The 23,381-nt window shown below is 34.2% G+C and overlaps 1 protein-coding gene across 1 annotated transcript in view; it reads right to left on the bottom strand.

Moving 5' to 3' along the window:
* LOC136038863 (uncharacterized) overlaps positions 1 to 23,381 on the bottom strand; it is a 131,301-nt gene that overhangs the window by 65,533 nt on the left and 42,387 nt on the right. Inside the window, exon 3 of the mRNA XM_065722316.1 lies at positions 5,493 to 5,677. Within this exon, the coding sequence (XP_065578388.1) occupies positions 5,493 to 5,677 (185 nt within the window). The remainder of the gene's footprint in view (positions 1 to 5,492; positions 5,678 to 23,381) is intronic.

Raw genomic sequence — 23,381 nt, 5'->3', positions numbered from 1 at the left:
TCGGGCTTCCTAGATGGCACCGAAATAAAAAAAAAATAATTGCTCAATTTGGTTTAATAGATGTGCCTTCTCGGATTCGGTCTTCCAGCGATGATTTATGTAAAAAGACTATCAGCTTTATTCACGTTTACGACCCTCTACAGTCCTTTTCCCATATTGATACTGTTTAATTAGTCCATGTTGTCTTTTGTTTGTTTGAATTTTTTTTTCTTCGCTGTTTGTCGTTTTTGTTTTGTTTATTTATAATATTCCGTATTTTGTGTCTTTTATGCTTTTACAGGTAATAAAGTACATTCATTCATTCATAGCACTTCTGAGAAATAATTACTAAATAGTCTATAAAGAGGGAGAAAACATCATTGGTTGGGTGGGGATGCGATTACAAAGTGGTGTGATGGTTTAAAATGGCCTGGTAATTTCCTAGCTGGTGTTCGGAATGGAATAGAAAGGGATTGATTTCTAGTCTGTCAATCTAATATTCTATCTATATTCTATCTATTCTATCTTCTATTCTATATTCTATCTTCTATCTATATATTCTATCTATATTCTATCTATATTCTAATTTTTCTATATTCTAATAATCTAATGCTACATGCTGCCTCCAAAAAATTTGTAGCAGTAGTAAAAGTAGTCACTTGTGCCAAGCGACAAAAATTTATTACATTCTGTCTAATTGCCTAGTCCATATCGTTTTGATTCAGAACCTAGTAACTCAAAATTTTCGAGATGACGCTAGGCAGAAACAAAGAAAATATTAACTGTTTAATTGAGTTCTTGTTGCTAACGCAAATTATTTTGTTTTGATTTTGTAAGAGACCAAACCCGGAGCTTATGGATTTTTATTTCCAAGTCTTCGTAAGAAAATCTCCTTTGATCCAGCGGTATCTCTTAAGTTTATTCCTCGCCAAGAGGAAAAAGAAAGCTATCCTTCAAGGCTGGAGAGGTAAAACGTTTGTTTAAAGAGCCTTTTACCCATGCTTTCACCTTTCAAATTTATATTACAAAATAGATTCTTACAACCAGAAAAAGAAATACAGCCGGACTAAAAGAGAAACTTAAGACTTTAGAATAACGGAACTGCATATGTTTACATAATTTTTTTTTTTAACTGAATACTTCCTTTCAAATTAACAGATCAATAAAGCTAAGTTTCCCACAAAAATAAAAAAAAACTTTTAAAACTTAGAATGAGCAGAAATATTTGATATATCGAACTTACATTGTTCTGAACCTAGAAATGGTGACAGAGATGAATTAAAACCAAGAATAGAGTGGAACTTAAAATGTACAAAGACAAGATTGCCAGTGTCTAGACTTTGTAAATTATTCTAGCAAATTTGGAGCATTCTCATAGTTGTTATGCAACACAAATGACAGTGTCTTTTGGTTTCGAACTCCCTAAGCATGGGCAATTTTTGAGCTGTAGACCGCTGCAAGATTCATGGAGATAGGATGGACAATTTCCATGCACTTAAACCACAAGAATGTAGCCCTTCTCCACTAAGAGTTGTAATTGACCATAATAACCTAATAGCAAGACTGTTAGACTGTTAGTGAATCCCAACCACCTGCTCAGGGATCAGGGTAGTGAAACAGTACATTAACGCCTTTATATCCCCCTTCTAAAGTTGTTGGGTCAAATTATGACCATGAAAAAGGAACAATTGTGGGCCTAGCTATTACTTCCCATCGAAATTCCTTTGGTCCTTGCATCTGTTACGTCAAAATTTGGGCATCCACCTTCTTCCTTCACCTCAGTGGTTGAATCTATCCCAGACTTTAAAACGACAGAAAATATCGCTCCTGGTTAAGTTTGGTTGAAATTAAGAAATTCCTTTTGGTATATAAACTGATGATAACAATCTAGACAACTCTCACCCTTCCCCTCACTCACACACTTAGAGATCGGAGAGGCCCGAACTTTAAAAAAAAGTTAGTATTAAATAAGCAAAATAGCTTGCTTTGCTTTAATCACAATGTTAAACCATATTTCTTGAGAAAAACACTTCAACTGTTCATTCGATAAGCCTGTACTTATTAAAAATCAATTTTGGCCCCATATTAACCAAAATTTAAAACCAGACTCAGGAAAATGGGTAGAGTCAATTGCTTTGTAATTTTTTTTCCACTCTCTAATACACAACTTGTCACCGTCATTCCTTACAGTCGTATCTGCATTTTCACGCTTTTAGAATATTTCCCAAAATTGTTTCTAAGCTTTTCTAAAATGGGGAATTAGCAATGCAATAGAGACCAAGAAGGTCAAAGTTTGATAGGTTCTAAACTCCACTTTTGATCCTTTCTTTGACAATAATACCATACTGGTTTTGAAAACAACAACAATAGTTAGAAGCGAGTTTCTTTTATTTTTGTTATTTTGTTTGCATAGCCTTTATGCTTTTATCACCTTTCATGAGTTTTCTTATTTGTTTACGTTACTTTTTTTCCGTTGATAAAGGGTTTCAGATATGAAACCAAAATATCGGGACTTTATATCAGGACTATACCTGATGACAATAATCTAGACAACTCTCACCCTTCCCCTCACTCACACACTTAGAGATCAAAGTGGCCCCAGACTTAGAAAAAATAGTTAGGATTAAATAAGCAAAATAGTTTGCTTTGCTTTAATCACAATGTTTTCGATCATATTTCCTTAAAACCCTATTTCTTGAGAAAAACACTTCAACTGTTCATTTGATAAGTCTGTACTAATTAAAAAACAATTTTGGTCCCTTATTGACTCAAACTTAAAACCAGATTCAGGACAATGGGTAGAGTCAATTCCTTCGTAATTTTTATTCCACTCTCTAATACACAACTCGTCACCGTCATTCTAAAAAGTCTTATTTGCATTTTCATGCTTCTAAAAAAAAATTCAAAAAATTATTTCTAAGCCTTTCTAAAATGGGGAATCAGCAAGGCAGTATAGACCCAGAAGATCATAGTCTGATTGATTCTATACTCCACTTTTGATCCTTTCTTTGACAATAATACCATACTTGTTTTAGGAACAACAACTAAAGTTAGAAGCGAGTTTCTTTTGTTTTTGTTATTTTGCTTACAAAACATTAATGCTTTTATCATCTTTTATGTGTTTTCTTATTTATCTACGTTACTTTTTTTCCGCTGATAAAGGCTTTCATATATGAAACCAAAATATTAGGACTTTATATCAGGACTATACCTGATGAAAACAATTTAGACAACTATCACTCTTCCCCTCACTCACACACTTAGAGATCAGAGAGACCCCGAACTTAAAAAAAAAATAGTTAGGATTAAATAAGCAAAATAGATTGCTTTGCTTTAATCACAATGTTTTCGATCATATTTCCTTTAAAACCCTATTTCTTAAGAAAAACACTTCAACTGTTCATTTGATACGCCTATACTTATTGAAAAGCAATTTTGGTCCCATATTAACTCAAATTTAAAACCAGACTCAAGAGAATGGGTAGAGTCAATTGTTTTGTGATTTTTATTCCACTCTCTAATACACAGCTCGTCATCGTCAATCCAATAAGTCGTATCTGCATTTTCACGCTTCTAAAAATATTTCCGAAAATTGTTTCTAAGCCTTTCTAAAATGGGTAATCAGCCAGGAAATAGAGACCAAGAAGGTCAAAGTCTGATAACTTCTACACCCCACTTTTGATCCTCTCTTTACAATAATACCATATTTGTTTCAGAAACAACAACTATAGTTAGAAGCGAGTTTCTTTTGTTTTTATTATTTTGTTTGCAGAGAATTTATGTTTTTATTATCTTTTATATGTTTTCTTATTTACCTACGTTACTTTTCTTTCTATTTTTCCGTTGACAAAGGCTTTCTGATATGAAACCCAAATATCAAGAATTTTATTTTTATTTGTACAGAAAAGTTATTTCAAACTAAAATCCTATGACCTAGGGGTAGACTGTTTCCCTAACCCTCCTCTTGGTAGATACCGTTGAATCTGTGTGGATGTTTTTTTTTGTTTTTTTATATTGTGCTTGTGGCGCTTTTTAGCGAATTATACTTAGGATAAAACGTGCCAAGGAAATAAAAAAAAAACTCGTGTAAAAATCCAACCATCTTAAAGTCTTTGGTATTTCTGTTCTGAAGTAATTTAAGATTATTTTAAAATTGGTCTAATCCAAGTAGTTTGTGGTAACGAACTATAAGTAAGGAGCTACATGGCTCAATAGTAACCGAAACAATGAAAATTGAATTTTGATGTTAATAAATATATCAAAAGAATCAGCTCATTATGTTGAATCCATGTATTTAAGATTCATTAAATTTTGTGCTACCCAAAAGAGGCTAAAAGACAGAGAAAATTTGACTAATTTTTGAAAAAAAGGGGAAAACAACCACTAAAATTCAAAGAATCTTAATGAAAATCACATCGTCAGATTCAATGTATCAGGAAACCCTGTTATAGAGGTTTCAACCTCCTATAAACAAAGATGTGGAATTTTGTTTTTTTTTGCCAGAAGAAAGGTACTGCCAAAGCACCACAGAAGCTAAATGTGCTCAGCCACAGTATTTAATTAATGGAAAGTATCATTGTTCTCCTGATGCTTTATCTTTGTAGTTAAGGTAGCATAGATGAAAAAATATTTTTTTACTAAATTAAATTCAAACACAATCCATGGAACAGCTCATTAACCTTGAATCAGGGGTTAGTTTGAAAACAAGCAGAATTCGGACTTGGAAAGGTGTGCAAGTTTTTGACGTGTAAAGCCTTTTGTTTTCTGTTTTGAAGTTCTTTGTCTTGCTAAAAATTTTAAAATCTTTTCAAAAGTTTCATATCATCTTAGCCATAAATGTAAAACATCATAGGGTATAAGAAATCGTTCAGGTGTGAAAGTTTGATCGCGTGTACTGAACATTTTCATAACTGGATTCGGGGAAAGTTGGTCTAATCTCATTGAAAATGCAGTGTGATGGCTTGGCCAACCGACTTCCATTCGTTGCGGGCAAATCTTTCACATCTAATGCTTTTTTCTATTTAATGAAGATAATAAAAAGTTATATTTCAAAACGTAGGGGGGAGGGGAAGTAAGTTTGGTTTTCTTTAGAGTTTGGAATACAGATAAAAAACAGGACGCTATTTTCAAAATCTTGGGGGTCAATTGCCCCCTCCTTGATTGCCACTTCTGTTCAAATCGTCAAACATTGTTTTTACTCTTATTACTGTCGAGAGCAAAACATAGCTTTTTCTGTGAACAAGGTGGTTTTTAAGACGCTGGAAACAAACCGCTACATCTTTCAAGTCCTTAAGATGAGGCAAAATCGCTTATAATCAATCTTTTAGGCAATAGCGATTGTTATTTTTCCTTGGGATTTTTTTTCTGAAGTTGAAAAAAATACTGTTTTGAAACGGGCCTGTAAACTGTCTGAAAGTCAACTTTTCTAGCTTTATGAACGGTTTCTTAAGTTTGTAGGATTTTTTTTCAGATACTAGTTTCTCGAATCTTAGTATAATCAGAATGGGGCTTACGTCTGTTAGAACTGAAAAATCTTCCGCTGATATCACATTATCTCTATTCAAATCAAGGACATGACGAAAGTAGAAAGTCAGCTTCTGTTTCTGACACTCTGACAATGCAGATCTTCCTTTAGGCTGATTTTCACTCAGAAACGCGAGGTCTTCGTCTTCAGAATCTTGACGCCTTACCCAGGTTGCTGGAAATAAGTACGTACGTAAGTACAATAAATAAGTAAGTATAAGTAAGTACAATAAATTAAATAAGTACATAAGTAAGTAAGTAAGAAATAAGTAAGTACAGTACATGTTAGTATGTCAAATGTTTTCATAACGTTCACAGCAGAGCGACACTAGGGTTCTTTACCTTACAGAGAGAATAAATTTCCAGTCCCCCAGCCTCATTGCCTCATCTCGCAAGAGAAGGTTACACGTGTTCTATTCACTTTAAACAAGGGATGATACGAAATTTCAAAGGACAATTATGAGTCCCCCCCCTCTCTAGACCATACATAAAATTCCTTTTTGTACCGCGTTCTTGACCTTTTCCTGCCAAAAAAGGTCAGACATGCTAAAGTCACTTTAAATAAGGTGCAAAATTTGTAAATATTGTAATACTATCTAGAATGATAAAGTGCATTTTACTATCAAATAATGAAATGTTTTATGGGCTTATATAACTAAGTCTTTTCTATTATATACTTCTGTACAGGAACATTAAGCCCCATACTTTATTGAACCATATTACACTCAGATATTTTTTTTACTAGCTACCGCCCCTCCACCCCGAATGAATTTCTGCATAGTTGCATGTTTAAGGGATACAGTCAAGCATATAAAAAAATAGTAAAAATATATTGAATATTTTTGTTATCTAAACAGGATGGAAAAAAAATAATCAAAACCTCTAATAAAATTTTATGACAGTCATATTATTTTAAACTTGTGGGTGAAACCAAAATTACTCAAAACTACAGGTCCAATTATGCCCACCTTTCGTAGTTTGTAGGGTTGGAGGAAGGATTTAGGGCATCTTTTTTGAAATTAGAAAAGACGGAAACTTGAAAACAGCAATTTTTCTACGATTTACAATCGTTTCGAAAAAATCGGTGCTTCCAAACCGATTTATTGCAATTTAAATTTTTTGCTTCGGTAATATAAGTTTGATGGTATAATCAAGAAAACCAAATATCAGTCAGAATTTGTTAGGGTAAGTTCTGCGGATGAAGGATGACGGATTGCCAATGATTGTCCTTTTCATCCAACCGTCTATGGCTAAACGGAAAGCAGGTCATCCGTAGTTTGGATGGGAGGAAGTTGTAAAGAAGTACTTAGGGGAAATTTAAACTTCCTGGGAGAATGTGAAGAGGGAGGCTTTGAATAGACTGAGATGGAGGAGGAGCGTGTATAACTGCATTGGTCTCAGGCGGCTTGGTGCTACGGTGAGTTATTAGAAGAAAAATATGGAATTACGTATTTTGTAACGGAAAACAGGTCGTCCTTGGTCGGGGTGGGAAGATGGTGTAAAGAAGGATTTGAGGAAAATGAACACTTCCTGGGAGGGTGTAAAGAGAGAAGTTTTGAATAGATTGAGTTGGAGGAGGAACATGCTCAGCTGTGTTTGCCTCAGGTGGCTTCATGCTGCGGTGAGTTTTTAGTAGTAGTAGTAGTAATTATAAGTCTTGGCTCTTTGGTCGATAGACGTAACTAAAGCATACCTACAATATTATTCTTACGGGAACATTGTCCATTAATTACTAATACTACCCTCAAAAATAGTCTAAAACCAATGAATTATCTTTGAAATCTCTTTGATTATATATTTCACACAGTTTCTAAGAGAATTTTCTTATGGAAATTTGTTCCACTTTGTTTAACAAAAGCGTATTCTAAATTGCAACTCTGAGCAAGCACCTATTTTGATTTTCTAATTTAAGTCAGAAATGGGTTCCTGAAATTATACAAGGGAGGCTTAATTCAAGAAGGAAAAGACAGCTTTGCAAAAACAGTAGGATAAACTTCAAGAAATAAAAGCAATTGCCCTCCAAGGTTTTAACAAACAAAAAAGAACAAAGTTAGACAAAATAAAAACTAGTTTGAACGAATTTATTTATTTTTCAGTCACATAGATCATGTTTCTCAATAGTCGTGAGGCAAAACCTGCTTGAGGAGGTTCAAAAAAGGGGAAAGTCACTGCCAAAATTCCAGCAATCAAACAGTTCGTGGTAACGAACTGTAGTAAGGAGCGACCCGGCTCAATAGTAACCAAAACTCTAAAAAATTGAATTTTGATATCAATAGCTACACCAAAAGAATTGCATTTTAATGCTGATTTTAAATATATAAGTTTCATCAAGTTTAGTCTTACCCATCAAAAGTTACGAGCCTGAGAAAATTTGCCTTATTTAAGAAAATAGGGAGAAACACCCCCTAAAAGTCATAGAATCTTAACGAAAATCACACCATCAGAAAAATGTGGAATTTTGTATTTTTTGCCAGAAGACAAATCACGGGTGCGTGTTTATTTGTTTTTTTGTTTTTTTGTTTTTTTCCCAGGGGTCATAGTATCGACCAAGTGGTCCTAGAATGTCGCAAGAGGGCTCATTCTAATGGAAATGAAAAGTTCTAGTGCCCTTTTTAAATGACCAAAAAAATTGGAGGGCATCTAGGCCCCCTCCCACGCTCATTTTTTTCCCAAAGTCAACGGATCAAAATTTGGAGATAGCCATTTTGTTCAGCATAGTCGAAAACCATAATAACTATGTCTTTGGGGATGACTTACTCCCCCACAATCCCTGGGGGAGGGGCTGCAAGTTACAAACTTTGACCAGTGTTTACATATAGTAATGGTTATTGGGAAGTGTACCGACGTTTTCAGGGGGATTTTATTTTGTTTGGGGGTGGAGCTGAGGAGAGGGGGCTATGTTGGAGGATCTTTCCTTGGAGGAATCTGTCATGGGGGAAGAAAAATTCAATAAAAAGGGCGCAGGATTTTCCAGCATTACCATAAGAAAACAATGAAAAATAAACATGAAAACTTTTTTCAAATGAAAGGAAGGAGTAGCATTGAAACTTAAAACGAACAGATATTATTACGAATATGAGGGGTTCTAATAATACTGTAGCATAAAGAGCGAGGTATTTAGGAGGAGATAAATACCTCGCTCTTTATGCTAAAGTATTTTTAGTAATTTCAACTATTTATTCTACGGCCTTTCTGATTCAATGGTCATTCTTAAAGAATTGGGACAAAACTTAAGATTTAGTGTAAAGAGCGAGGTATTAACGAGGATACAAACCCCCTTGTATACATAACAAAAATATAAGATTATGAAAGTCTGTTACGTAAGTTGCTAATTTATAAGTTACGTATATTTTTTACTAATAAAAACGTTCGTTAAAAATTAAAAGTTCTAGTTGCCTTTTTAAGCAACCGAAAAATTGGAGGGCAACTAGGCCTCCTTCTCCACCCCTTATTTCTCAAAATCGTCTGATCAAAACTAAGAGAAAGCCATTTAGCCAAAAAAAGAATTAATATACAAATTTCATTTTAATAATTTATGTGCGGAGAGCCAAAACCAAACATGCATTAATTCAAAAACGTTCAGAAGTTAAATTAAAAAAAACTATTTTTTTAGCTGAAAGTAAGGAGCGACATTAAAACTTAAAACGAACAGAAATTACTCCGTATATAAAATGGGTTGTCCCCTCCGCAATCCCTCGCTCTTTACGCTAAAGTTTGACTCTTTGCCACAATTCTACTTTTTAAAACAATTAAAAGCTTTAGCGTAAAGAGCGAGGGATTGCGGAGGGGACAACCCATTTTATATACGGAGTAATTTCTGTTCGTTTTAAGTTTTAATGTCGCTCCTTACTTTCAGCTAAAAAAATAGTTTTTTTTTAATTTAATCTTAACAAAAATAGCGGCATCTGATTCAGCATATCGGAAAACCCTGTTGTAGAGGTTTCAAGCTCCTATCTACAAAATGTGAATTTTTGTATTTTTGCCATAAGAAAGATTACTGGCGTATTTATATAGTTTTTTTTTCCCAAGGGGTAAGCGTATCGAACTAATACTCCTAGAAGATAGCAAGAGGGATCATTTAAACGAAAATCAGAAGATCTTGCCGTCTTTTTAAGTGAACAAAATGATTGGAGAGAAACTATCCTTTATCCCACACCTCCCCCCCAAACACTTTTGATTACAAATTTGGGATAAATATTTTATTCAATATGGTTGAAAGGTCAAATAACTATGCCTTTGAGGATGAGACAGTCCGTGGGGAAAAACTGGAAGTTCCTTAGTTTGCCCATTTTTTACAGTATAATATTGGATACTAGGAAATATACGGAATTTTCATTGGGGAGGAATTTTCCTACCCTATTTTTTAAATAACTTTAAGATTTTAGCGTAAAGAGTGAGGACTGATAACGGGAAGAACCCACCTCAATACATTGCTCTTTACGCTAAAGCGTTTTAATACTTTGAAATTCTAATACTTATTCTAATTAAGGGGCAATTCTATTTCAGGAATCGTTTTTAAAGAATTTAGACAAAAGTAAAGCTTCAGCGTAAAGAGCAAGGTTTAAGAAAGGAGCGACATCTCTCGTTACAGAATAATTTTTGTTTGTTTTGATTTTTAATCTCATTCCTTACTTGCAACTGAAGAAACTATTTTTTCAATTTAATTTTTGACATTTTTTTCAATTAATCCCTGGAAATCCACCTCCCACTCCAAGGAAAACCCCTCCTCCTATAGATTGTTCCTTTATGGATTTTTCCTCCCACTTGAATCACTCCCTGGAAAATTCCACCCAAGATAATTCGATCCTTGCTATGCGGACGTTTCTACTTCAAAATTCTTCTTAGCATACGTTCATTTGAAAAGCCTTTTCCGGAAATTCCCCACTCCCTTCAGTGGAAAGTTCTTTCCGCAAAAAATTCCCCCCCCCATAGAGAATTTCTCCAGCGGAGAATTCCCCCTTCCCGCAGAAAAATACTCTGGAAAATTCCAACTCTGCTGAAGAATTTCCCCGGACGATCCCCCCAGATCATATCCAAATATAAAATTGAGTCGGCAAAGAGAAAGTAAGACAAATGAAAAGAATTTCGTATAGGAATTCCTGCAAATTCGCCTAACATAAAATTTCACCTAGAAAGTTAACCCCTAGACACTTACCTTCCCACGCAATATCCTCCCCGTGGTAAATCCCCCGGAGAAACCCCGCCCCCCAAAAAGCCTGTGTACATCCCAACAAAAAAAATACTATACGTAAATGATGGGCGAATTTAGTAATTTCTACCCTTTTCCACAGGGGCTGTGGGGGCCATGTTATCCCCAAAGGTATAGTTTTAAAAGCTTCAACAATGCTGAACAAAACGGATGTTCCACAATTTCGATCAAACGATTCTGGGAAATGGGGCTTGAGAGGACGTTAGTTGCTTCCTAATCTCTTAGGCTTCTTAAAAGGGAACTAGAACTTTTAGTTCCCGTTCAAATCAGCCCTCTCTCGATATTCTACGACTATTGGCTTGTTACGATCACCTCTTGGAAAAAAACCCACAATGAAACAAATAAACCCGCATCCGAGATCTTTCTTGGGGGTAAAAGTACGTAATTCCATATATTTGAGCATGGGAGCTTGAAACCCTTATAGAAAGGTTCTATGATACGCTGGATCTGATGATGAGATTTCATTAAGATTTGTTGACTTTTTGGGGATGTTTGTCCCTTTTCAAAAATCAGGCAAATTTTCTCAGGCTCGTATCTTTTGATGGATAAAACTAAACTTAGTGAATATTATGTATTTGTAATAGGCATTAAAATCAATTCTTTTAATGTTTTTATTGATTTCGAATTCCGTCCTTTTGGAGTTTTTGATAGGCTAATTTTGAGCGAAACCGTTCTTTACTTAGTTTTCGTTACAAGGAACTGTCTGAAAAGTAAAACATCAGAAGAGCCCTTCACCACTCCCTATGATCACCAATTTGATACGAGCACCCTTGGATAAAATATTGAAAATACCATGGCCTTTTCATTCGAAAAATACCTAGTGAATTCAACAAAACTATTTAGAAGAACATCGTGCAAATTCATGGAAATTAGAAGGATACATCTATTCTACTTTTGTGTGCATGCTTTCTAAAATCTTGAGCTTGTACTGATACATTTATTTCACAAGATTCAGCTACCATCAGGATACCATACTTACAAACATATGGTAAGCATCCAACCATTCCTTGGCGAGGAGCTTGAACCACTGAAACAAATAAGGGTTAGTGGTATTTCTCTGATGCATAGAGTACTTTGACATAGAGAGACCAGGTGATAGAGAGCAATTTGGAACAACTTGCTTTATTTGAGGAGCTTTCTGTTTTTGAGTTATTAGTGTCCAGAATTCATATATTATAATTTTCGTGTCATGGCGTTCTTCTGTTCAGTTTACTGTATTTTTGTAATTCTTTACCCTAGATGTTTGGATTAGTGTGAGGTTCAAAACCTTGCTCTAGTGAGTGCCTATCTAAATTACCAATCTAAGAAAAAGTCAGTGCATTGTTACTTTTGATAAAGTTATGATTTGTTACAGCGAGGAGGGGTCGGAAAATTAATTGTACAGTTTAGGGAAACAAATGGTGGGGGTTGAATCAGAATGTGATGGATTTCTCTATGGTGTTTCCCCTTTTTTCAATTTGTCATAGTTTCTCAGATGACTGTTTTCAACACTGAAGTTGTATGACGATGTATGAAGTTGTATAATTACTGAAATAGTACTTGCAGCAGGTTCTTTGGTTTACAATAATTTCAAAAAATGAATCTTCTAAAAAAGAAGTTTTTAAACGAAAAATAAAAGACATGTAAAACCAAAATGGCCAGAAATAAAAGCATTTTTTAACGTAAAGTAAACAGAAACGACAATGAGTGAATAAATGATTCTAAGAACAAACAGAAATTAAATGGAATAATTACAGCAAATACAAAGACAGTACATTTTGCAATAGACGAAACAAACAGATATAAAACAAACAGGTTAATAAAAACCAACTTGGTTAATAAAAACTATTAACCAAGTCTAACTTAAAACTAATAGAACTCTAAAACTTCTTAGGGCATGGGGGTCACAATACGACTTTTGAACTGTATCTCAAAAACGGATAAATCACTTAGGTTAACAGATACAAGAAAAATATTTTCCCCTACTTTCATTAAGGTAAAATGTTTCTCAAGGAATCTCAAGGAGAAAAATGTATATTAGGTAAAATACTTCCATTCCTGTTATCAATTAAATAAAAAAACAAGTTTTTTTTTAAAATGAAACTATGGAGCGAGACATTAAAACTTAAAACGAACAGAAATTACTCCGTATATGGAAAGGACTTTTCTTCCTCAACGCCTCACTCTTTACGCTAAAGTTTGACTCTTTCTTTTAACTCTACTTTTTAAAACAGTAAAAAACTCTAGTGTAAAGCAGGGCGTTGAGGAGGAAAAGCCCCTTTCATATGCGGAGTAATTTCTGTTCATTTTAAGTTTTAATGTCGCTCCTAAGTTTCATTTTAAAAAAAACTTATTTTTCTTTATTTAATTTCTGGACGTTTTTGGATTAATGTATGTTTTGATCTTGGCTCTCCGCACATAAATAATTATAACGAAATTTGCACATTAATTTTTTTTTGGCTAAATGGCTTTCTCATAGTTTTAATCGGAAAATTTTGAGAAAAAGGATTGAGGAAGGAGGCGTAGTTACCCTCCAATTTTTTGATTACTAAAAAAGGCAACTAGAACTTTTAATTTTTTACGAAAGTTTTCATTAGTAAAAAATATGCGTAACTTACAAATTAACTTACGTAACGAACTTCTATATTCGTATGTTTCTATTGCGTATATAAGGGGGTTCAACCCTCGTCGATATCTCACTCTTTACATTAAAGCTTAAATTTTGGTCCAATTCCTTAAGAATGACCCCTGAATCACAAAAGCCGTAGAATAAATAGTTGAAATTACTTAAAATACACCCCCCTTATGAAATAAACCCCCCTTATGCGTAATAATTTCTGTTCGTTTTAAGTTTTAATGCTGCTCCCTACTTTCAGTAGAAAAAACTTTTCATATTTATTTTTTCATTGTTTTTTATTAAACAATGTTAGAAAATCCTGCGTCCCCCTCATTGAAAGTCTCTTCCCCCATGAGAAATTCCTCCATGGAAAGATGCTCCCACGTATGTACACTACACGTAAACACAGGTCAAATTTTGTAACTTACAGCCCCTCCCACGGGGGCTGCGGGGGAGTAAGTTGTCCCCAAATACATAGTTATTAAGTTTTTCGACTATGGTGAATAGAATGGCTATCTCAGAATTTTGATCCGGTGATTTTGGGAAAAAATGAGCGTGGGAGGGGACATAGGTTCCCACCAATTTTTTTGGTCATTCAAAAAGGGCACTAGAACTTTTGATTTCAGTTAGAATGAGCCCTCTTGCGACATTCTAGGGCCACTGAGTCGATACGATCACCCCTGGGAAAAAAAAACAACAACAAATAAACACGCATCCGTGATTCTGGCAAAAAATACGAAACTTCACATTTTTGTAGATAGGAGCTTGAAACTTCTACAATTAGGTTCTCTGATACGTTGAATGCGACGGTGTGATTTTCGTTAAGATTGTATGACTTTTAGGGAGTGTTTCCCCCTATGTTCTAAAATGAGGCAAATTTTCTCAGGCTCGTAACTTTTGATGGGTAAGACTAATCTTGATGAAACTTATATGTTTAAAATCAGCATTAAAATATGATTCTTTTGATGTAACTATTGGAATCAAAATTCCATTTTTTAGGGTTTGGTTACTATTGAGCCGGGTCGCTCCTTACTACAGTTCGTTACCACAAACTGTTTGATTTCTTAAAGTTTGGGGTTGCTGGGAATTAAATTTGAGAATGCAGTGTAAGATAAGTAATGTGTTCAACAACTAAGGCTATTAAGTTGGGACTTTTAAGGCAGGATAAAGGTTGTTCCATTGATAAAAACGTAACACTTATACACTGCTACTCCTACCAGCACTACTATTACTAAAACTACAACTAATACTATTTCTTTGGTTGCTACTAAGGCTAAGAGCATGAAGGTAAACATTTCAAAAAGTGTTGAGGAGGAAGTTAAACGAAATTAAAACACTCTATATTCAAAAATGTTGTCAAATTGGAGATATCAGCAATATCTTAGGAATGGGTTTGAGGATTGAGTTGAAATTCACAGGGTCAGTCGAGGGAGATTTTGGACTAGCAGAAAGGTACTATGTGCATTCTACGACTACTGATAATACTTCTACTGCTACTACTGCTGACGCCACTACTACCACTACTACTACTTCTAAGGCTATTAGGACGATAACTTCAAGGAATGTTGAAGGTATATTGGACTAAATCAAAATACAATATTTGCATGTAGGTTGTCATAAGAGTGTATCAGTATCAGTAACATCTCTAAAAAAGATTGAGGAATTAGATTGAAACTTTCCGGGAATGATGAGGAGGATTTTCAAAAAAACAAAAGGCATATTTATATGCTACCGCTGCTACTGCTACTAAAGCTACTACTTCTACTGTTACTACTACTACTACTAACACTACCACTACTACTGAAATTACTACGACTGCTACTACTACTACGGCTAGAGGTTTTAAGGTAAGGATTTCCTGCTGAACTAGCAGAAAGACCATCAGTGCACGCTACTACTACTACTTCTACTAATATTACTAATACCACTGCTAGCAGTATCTCAAGAGCCTTAGGTAGAAACTTAGAGCATATGTTGCTTGGGGACGTTGAACCAAATAAAATGCGCTTTGTGCATGCTGCTACTACAACTACTATTACTACTACAACTACTACAATTACTATCACTACTTACTACTACTACTACTTTACTACTACTTACTACTATTACTACTACTACTACTACTACTACTACTACTACTATTACAACCGCTGCTACTGTTACTGTTGCTGCTATTACTATTACTACCACTTTTACTGCTACTACTACTGCTACTACTGCTAATACTGCTACTACTACTATAAATGCTACTACTTCTGGTGCAATTACTATCAAGGCCAGGGTATTAAGATAAATATTTCAGAGAATGTTGAAGCGGAAGTTGAACTAAATCATTACACACTATGTCGAAAAGGTACATCAGCAATATTTTAAGAGGAGTGTCAAGGTATGTAGGCATGTTGAGGAGGATTTTGAACTAACCGAAAGGCATTATATGCATTCTACTACTGTTACTAATTCTATTGCTACTGCTGTTTCTACTGGTACTGCTATTACTACTGTTATTGATGTTGCTTCTACTACCATTAATACTACTATTACTGCTATTAAGATAAAGTGTTAAGGCAAAGATCTCAGGTAAAGTTGACAGGATGTTTAACTAAATCAAAACAGACTATGCGAATGAAGGTTGCCAAAAGGAAGTACGAACAATATCTTGGGCAGGAACTGCCCAGGATATTTAGTTGAAACTCACTTGGCATGCTTGGGGGTTGTCTAGGAAACCAAAAGGCACTATGTACATGCTGACACAAGTGATGCTACTACTTCTACTAATACTAATGCTCTGACTACTATTACCTCTGAGGCTAAGTGTATTAAGGTGAAACTTTCAGAGAATAGTTGTGGGGATGGCAAACTAAATCAAAACACGCTATATGCATAGCGGTTGTCAAAAGAGTGTATCAGCAAAGTCTCAAGAACAGTTTAGGATATTAAGTTAAAAATTTCAGGGTTTGCCGACAAGGATGATGAGCTAGCCAAATGACAATGTGTTCATGCTAATGCTAAATGCCTCTGCTGCCTGTCTTTTACTTCTACTCTGCGTCAAGGTTAACATGAAATTTTGTTAGGATAATGAGGGAAATATTATTGAATAAAATCAAAACACTATGTTAACGCATGTTGTCAATGGAAAGTATCAGTAATATCTCAGAAACGACTAAAGGCATCAAGTTGACTATTTTTGGGGATGTTGAACTAACCAAAACCCTTGGAGTGCTAAGTTGAAAGCTTAAGGAAAATGGTCTATATCCCTGCTGATACTGTTACTACTACAAAGACTACTACTACTGCTGGGGCTAAGGGTTTTAGGGTGAAACTTTCAGGGAATGTTTAGAGGGAGGTTTAACTCAATTAAAACATACTATGTACATGCAGATTGTCAAAAGGGCGTATAGCAGCTTGAACTAACCAAAAGGCCTTATGTGATGCTACTGCTACTATTAAAATAAAAGTTTAATTAAAATAAAACTTTAATCAGGTATTAAAATAAAACTTCCAGGGAATATTTAGGGGTATTCTTGAACTAAATTAATTTAGTTTAATAGTTAATTATTGATAAGTTGTTTGCATCAAGTTTATCAGAAGGATGTATTAGTAACATAGCAGGAACAGTTTAGAGTATTTAGTTTAATTTCAGGGTATGTTCAAGGGAATGTTGGAGTGCATCCAGGTTGGTAAAAGGGCGTATCAGCAATATATCAGGAATCACTTAAAGTTTTAAGTTGGAACTATTACGACAAAGGATGTCTGCAGAATATCCCAGGAAAATTTTAGGATATTACGTTGGAACTCCTGGGCATGTTCCTGGGGCCGTTGAACTGAATTTAAGACACTATGTGCATCAAAGTTTGTCAAAAAAGCCATATCTTCAATATATTAGGAACAGATTTTAATATTAAGTTGAAACTGTCAGGACTTAAAGAGTTGAATATTGACCTAATACTATCTTAGACCGCACTGCCATTCATATTACAAATTTAAATTTAGGTTATTATTTCTCCAAATTTGGCATCCGGATGTAAATTTGAAATATTTGGGTGTTTACTATTATCTTAAACGTTTGTTTTTTTAATTGTTTTGCTCTACTCTCTTTACTTAAAATATTATACGTATTTTTCTACATTTTCTTCTGTTTAAAGTTTAAGCTGAATTGAACTAAAACACACTAAGTACATCCATGGTTGTCAAAAGGCTGTGTCTGTGACATCTCAAGAAAATTCAATAGAATGGAGATTTGGCTTTCAAGGCTTATGGAGAGAGATGGTTGATCAACCTTTTTAATTCAGGGTTACAACATGATGGGGATTAGAATTCTGTTAGGCCTATAGAATCCCAAGGTTATTCAGACTTTAAACCCATTTATTTGAATATTGTTTACCAAACCCATCCATCCAAAGCGCTATAGTAAAAATATTAAAAAATTGTTGCAAAGTTTCGTCCAAAATATAAATAGGCAAACCTGGATGGAGAAAGAGAAAAACCGAAAGATTTAAAATATTATTTCCAATAATAACTAGGCCTACTAAAAATGGTACTACTAAAAGTAGCATGTCTATGAAAATGGGTCTATATTACTTGAAAATGTCACGTTTTAAGAAATTACGAGTGCTTAACATTGGTCAGATTCGAGATTATCAAGGTTCTGTTTTTTTCGTATCGATGTTGCAATGATGTATGTCCTCCAGTTTTTACCAGTTTTTTTTCGAGTAAATCGTTCACTCCATGGGTATGAGACAGCTTTTGGTATTAGGTATTTAGCTCTGGCTATTTGGAATGATATCCCAGCTGGCATTAGGGAGGCGGAACATATTGGGTCGTTTAAAGTAAAATTAAAAAAAAAACATTTATTGGTAGTGGGGAGATTTTTTTATTATTTTTAGCCATTATTTATGTATATTCTGGTATTAAGGGTAATTGAGTGAGAGTGTTTTTGTCCTTCTTTAGTTTTTTTTTATTGTTAAATTAGTTTGAGAATCAGAGGATTGCAGCCGTCCAACATCAGGCTGTTTGAGCCTTCCCCCAGGCGGTTGCGTGTATTTATAGTTTTTGTAATTTAGTAGTTAATAAAGAGAGTTCATTCATTCATAAAAGAAAAAAAAAATCAACAAAAAATGTTTTAAAAAGAAAATTAAATAGACACATTAAACTAAGAATGAGCAGAAATTATGTCAAGCAATACTTCAGGAGTAAAACGACCATAAATCACTTTAAATAAATAAATAAAACCCGAAACTAACAGAAATTACAATAAATAACTATATCACACTTAAAACAAGAAAAACTGCTATAAAAGGAGTAGGGCTAGCAGTCCCTGTGCCTTCCAAGGACTAGAACATAATTTGCACTTCACTGAAAACGTAACATCTTTCAAACGTATATAAACTAAATTTTATAATATACTTTAGTTAACATTGTTGATATAGTTTTAGTTTATATTATCAAAATATACTTTTTAAATTATATTTTAAGATATATTTTAAACGTTTTCTCTTTTATGACCTCGTTTAATCCGATTTTTGGGAATAAACGAAAATAGGCCTTTCAAAAATCGATAACAGTATATATCTTAAACTGTGAATTCACTTTCATTTGTTCTTTTCAGTGATATTGGTTAGTTTGGTGATTTTTTTTTATGTTAGGAGAAATAAAAACACGTAGGTCGAAATAAAAATTGTTTTCAGTAGAGTACTAATTATATCCTGGTATTTAGACGGCACAGCGAGTGTTAGCCCTACCGCTCTTTGCGGTAGTTCTGCTCATTTTAAATTTGGCTTGGTTAATTAGGTTGATTTCTCTTTGTTTTGGGTTTCATTTGTTAATTGTATTTTCGATGCAATAACCCAAATTGGGTATTTTCTTTTAAGTCCACACTATCTTTTTATAAGGCAGTGGAAACAGATACAAAAATGAGGATATTTCGACCTCATATACCAGTGGTCGTCATCAACTGAATTACTAAATTATTAGAATTAAAATAAACATACTTATAGAGACAAATAAGTATTTTCGCGTCAATACAATTCAATTCAATCATATATATTTAAACAAAAACACATAATTCCATGTACATAATCTGCCAGGAAAGCACAAAAGTACTTGAGTGGGGCAGAAACTTAACTAAAGAATAATTAAACAATCAACAGAAACAACGAATTAATTGGATTTATTAAAAAAAAAAGAAAAAAGAGAAAAAAGGGGATGACGAAGAGAAAGAAAAGAAAAGAAATAAAAAGAAAAGAAAAGAAAAAGACCAAAAAGAGGAGGATCGCACGATATTCAAATCTAAACAGTATTTCTGTAACGACCCTTCACTGCTCGCTTCGAGGTAATAAGGTTATTTGAGTTCTGGATTTCCAAGGGAATTGAATTCCAGATAGCTGGCGCAAAAAATCTAATTAAAAAAGAAGCTCTTTTTGTTGACGGTATCTCGTGGACAATGTCACATGAATTCCGCGTTTCATAAGTATGCAAATCTTGATTTAAAGTGAATAAATTTTGAAATGACGATGGAAGGAGGTTGTTAAAATATTTAAAACAGAAAGTTGCAATCTGAAAATCCCTAGTCTTTGACACATCAAATATTTTAGTAAGTTTGAAATGGAGGTTAATGTTATCCGAATGCTGAAGAGGTGATATAATTTCAATGGCCTTATTTTGGATGATTTGGATTTTCTTATAGCATGAGATGAAGTTGCTTGCCCATATAGAGCATCCATAAGATAAATGGGGATGAAAAATAGAATGATAAATCATTTTCAGGATTTTTTTTAGGGAGACAGAATTTGAGACGGCAGATAACTCCAAGGGACCTTGAAAGTTTGTTAGCAATCAATTTAGCATGTTAATTCCTCGAAATATTCTCATCAATAATAAATCCAAGATATCTATAGGTTTTTACTCTATTTATAATATTTTTTTTACAATTAAATTGATGTCTTTTTGGACTGATCCGATTCTAGAAAATAAAATATAATTTGTTTTACCATAATTTAGTGTCAAATACTGTGAATTAGCCCACGATATAAATTCAGTCAGAGCAATTTCCGTTTTTTTTAAATAAATAAGGTAGATTTTCACATGCAACTAAAAGAAGCGTGTCATCTGCAAATATTATGATATTAGCTTCAGATAAATAATATCTTAAATAGTCAACATAAATGAGAAAAAGCGGTGGTCCCATTATTAAACCTTGTGGCACTCCACACGGTAAAAGATGGCCCTCTGATGTTGCATTCGCATTTTGTACAACTTGAGCTCTATTAATAAGATACGAACGAAACCATTTTAAAGCCACATTATGTACACCAAATGATTCAAGAATTTGGAGTAATTTATCATGATCAACAGTGTCAAATGCCTTTTTAATCTCTAAAAGTAAAGATGCGGGTATTAGGCCTTTATCAAATGCATCTTTCACCCAGTCAACCAATTTAAGAATGGCAAGGTCCGTAGAAAGTCCTTTGCGAAAGCCAAATTGGGTATCACATAGAAGATTCTGCTCCTGGAGGTAATCATACATTCTTTTAGGAATACTTTCTGATAAATCTTCGAAAAAAAGGTAAAATCGAAATGGGTCGGTAATTACTCGGTTCATTTTTTGACTTCCCTTTGTGAAGGGGTAGCACTTGGGCTAATTTAAGTCTTTCTGGAAAACTTTATCTACTCCACAGGATTGTGATTTCATACTCATAATTATTTCATTTATTTCATTTTCATCGCAATTTGTAAAAAGGAATTCAGAAGCAACATGACGAGGTTTAAGTTTGGGGACTGGTGGACTTTTTGATCTTTTAACTGCTTCATGGAACAGCTTAGAACCTTCCTCTCAAAAAATACTTGCATAAATTTTCCGCAATTTCTTTTGGATCATTAACAGTTTTTTCACCGAAATTCATCATTTAATCTGGTCCTTTTCCTTTTTATGCCCCAGTGACTCATTGATTTTAATCCAAGTCCGCTTCATGTTTCCATTTATCTGTTCAAACTCTTGTTCGTAATAAGCTCTTTCAGCGCACCGTTTAATTTTATTCAGCCGATTTCTTTACTCTTTGAAAGTCAGGAGTTTCTCATTCGTGGGGTCTTTTAAATAATCTTTATACAGTCTATTCTTCATTTTTACAGAAACAAGGATACCAGTCGTCATCCATGCTTTCCGAAGGTTATTTTTTTCTTTTTAACTTTCTTTAAGGGGCAACATTTATCAAACTCAGCTAAAAATATATCCATAAGCAAATTATAAGCCTTTTCTGCACATTACATTTAAAAACTTCCGAAAAATCAACATGTTCTAAATTTACAGCCAGATTTTTCAAACTATTTTCTGATAAATCTCGATGCTTAATCTCATGTTTTTGTGGTCTCCTCTTTAAACTATCAATTTTACTCATCAACATAAGGTGGTCTGATCCATCATAACAAGTACATCGGCCGTACAACCATTCAATAACTGCCCATCAACAAATATATTATCTATTAAAATTGCCGAAGAATGCGTTATTCTCGTTGGAATTGTTACTTAAGGGTACAAATAAGACGACAACATTGTGTGAAGGAAATCAACACGATCATCTGGATTTAATAGATCAATATTGAAATCTCCCATTAACACTACCTTTTGTTTTTCTTTTACAACTTGTGACAGAAGACTTTCAAATACATCTAAAAAATCTTTCTTCGAAAATGATGGTACTTTATATATTATTCCAAACAGTAGCTTTTCTGACCATGACGACCAAATTTCAATAAACAACGTTTCGAGCTTACCTTCAAGCCAGAGTGAAAAGTCATGTCTTACCTCATAATCTACATCACTTCTTATTAAAGAGGCTAGTCCTCCTCTCTGCATAAAAGAGCGACCTTTATATTCAACCCTATACCCTGGAACAGAAAAATCCATTACATTCAGGTTCTCATCACTCAAAAACGTTTCACATAGGCCTACAAACAATGGTTGCGATTAAAGACACTCCATTGTCCACAACATAGAAGATTTAGCCGATCGGAATCCTTGGCAGTTCCAGAAAAGTAACGAATTTCCATTGCATATATCCCATTTAGTAAGATCTTCAAGTTCAACGTATGAACTATCATTAGGGTACTTTTTTAATCCAGCTTTAAATCCCGACTGACCGAAGGAAAGATCTGAAAACACATCATCAATAACTAATCTATCTTCCTCATAATTTTTCAATCGATCACGGGACCCTGACATGACCTAAGTGCAAACAGAAATTGATAAAGAGTATAAGCAGAGACAAAAAAAGAGTGAAGAGCATAAATGAGAAAAAGAAACAAAAAAGTAAGGTATCGCAAGCGGAAAATGGTTGAAAGAAACAAAGAGTGAGAACATGGCACTGCACAAACTGACATGAGAAAAGCAGTAATTAAGCTGATGATCCTTCACCGATAAGATCCTTTGCACTTCGTATTTTCCTGATATTTGGACCCTGTTTAACAAAAATCATTCCGTCGATTGACCACGAGTTCTCTGAACCAAGTTTGTTTCGAGCCAAATCAAGCAAGTGTTTGCGCTTTCTCGTTACTCCGACACAAATATGCCAGTTTTTGCTAGTTTCGATTTTGTCATGAACACCGTTTTTGCAGCATCCAGATTACGAAACACAACACAAACGGGATACACGTTAGAACTGTTGGAGACTGGATTGGATGGATTCTGGAACCGACGAACTCTCAGGATGTGCGAATTTACAATATCAGGTAGTCCCATTTTTTCCCCAATAACTTGTTTCACTGACATCTCAACACTGGCTCCTTGTGCTTGCTTTAAACCACTAAAAATAAGAGTATCCATTATCGTTTTCTGTTCCATATCATTAAGTTTTAGTTCAATCACTTCGATTCTGTCTTCCAGAGATGCAATATGCCTTTTGAGCCCGGATAACATTTTTTCAAAAGCAGTGAACTTTCCCGAGTATTCAACCAAAATTGAATCACGGATTTTACATACGATGTCTTCTGTAAATGATGATGCGAGCCCTGTAGAAGGCACCGTGCTCAAGTTGTCACGAACCCTTTGTTCAATTTAATTTCTCAAACCGCTTCGCAGATTTT

The sequence above is a fragment of the Artemia franciscana genome, chromosome 18 (assembly GCF_032884065.1).
Source record: "Artemia franciscana chromosome 18, ASM3288406v1, whole genome shotgun sequence".
Taxonomy (NCBI): domain Eukaryota; kingdom Metazoa; phylum Arthropoda; class Branchiopoda; order Anostraca; family Artemiidae; genus Artemia; species Artemia franciscana.
Note: the sequence above shows the minus strand (reverse complement) of the source record. Positions and strands in the feature narration are given on the sequence as shown.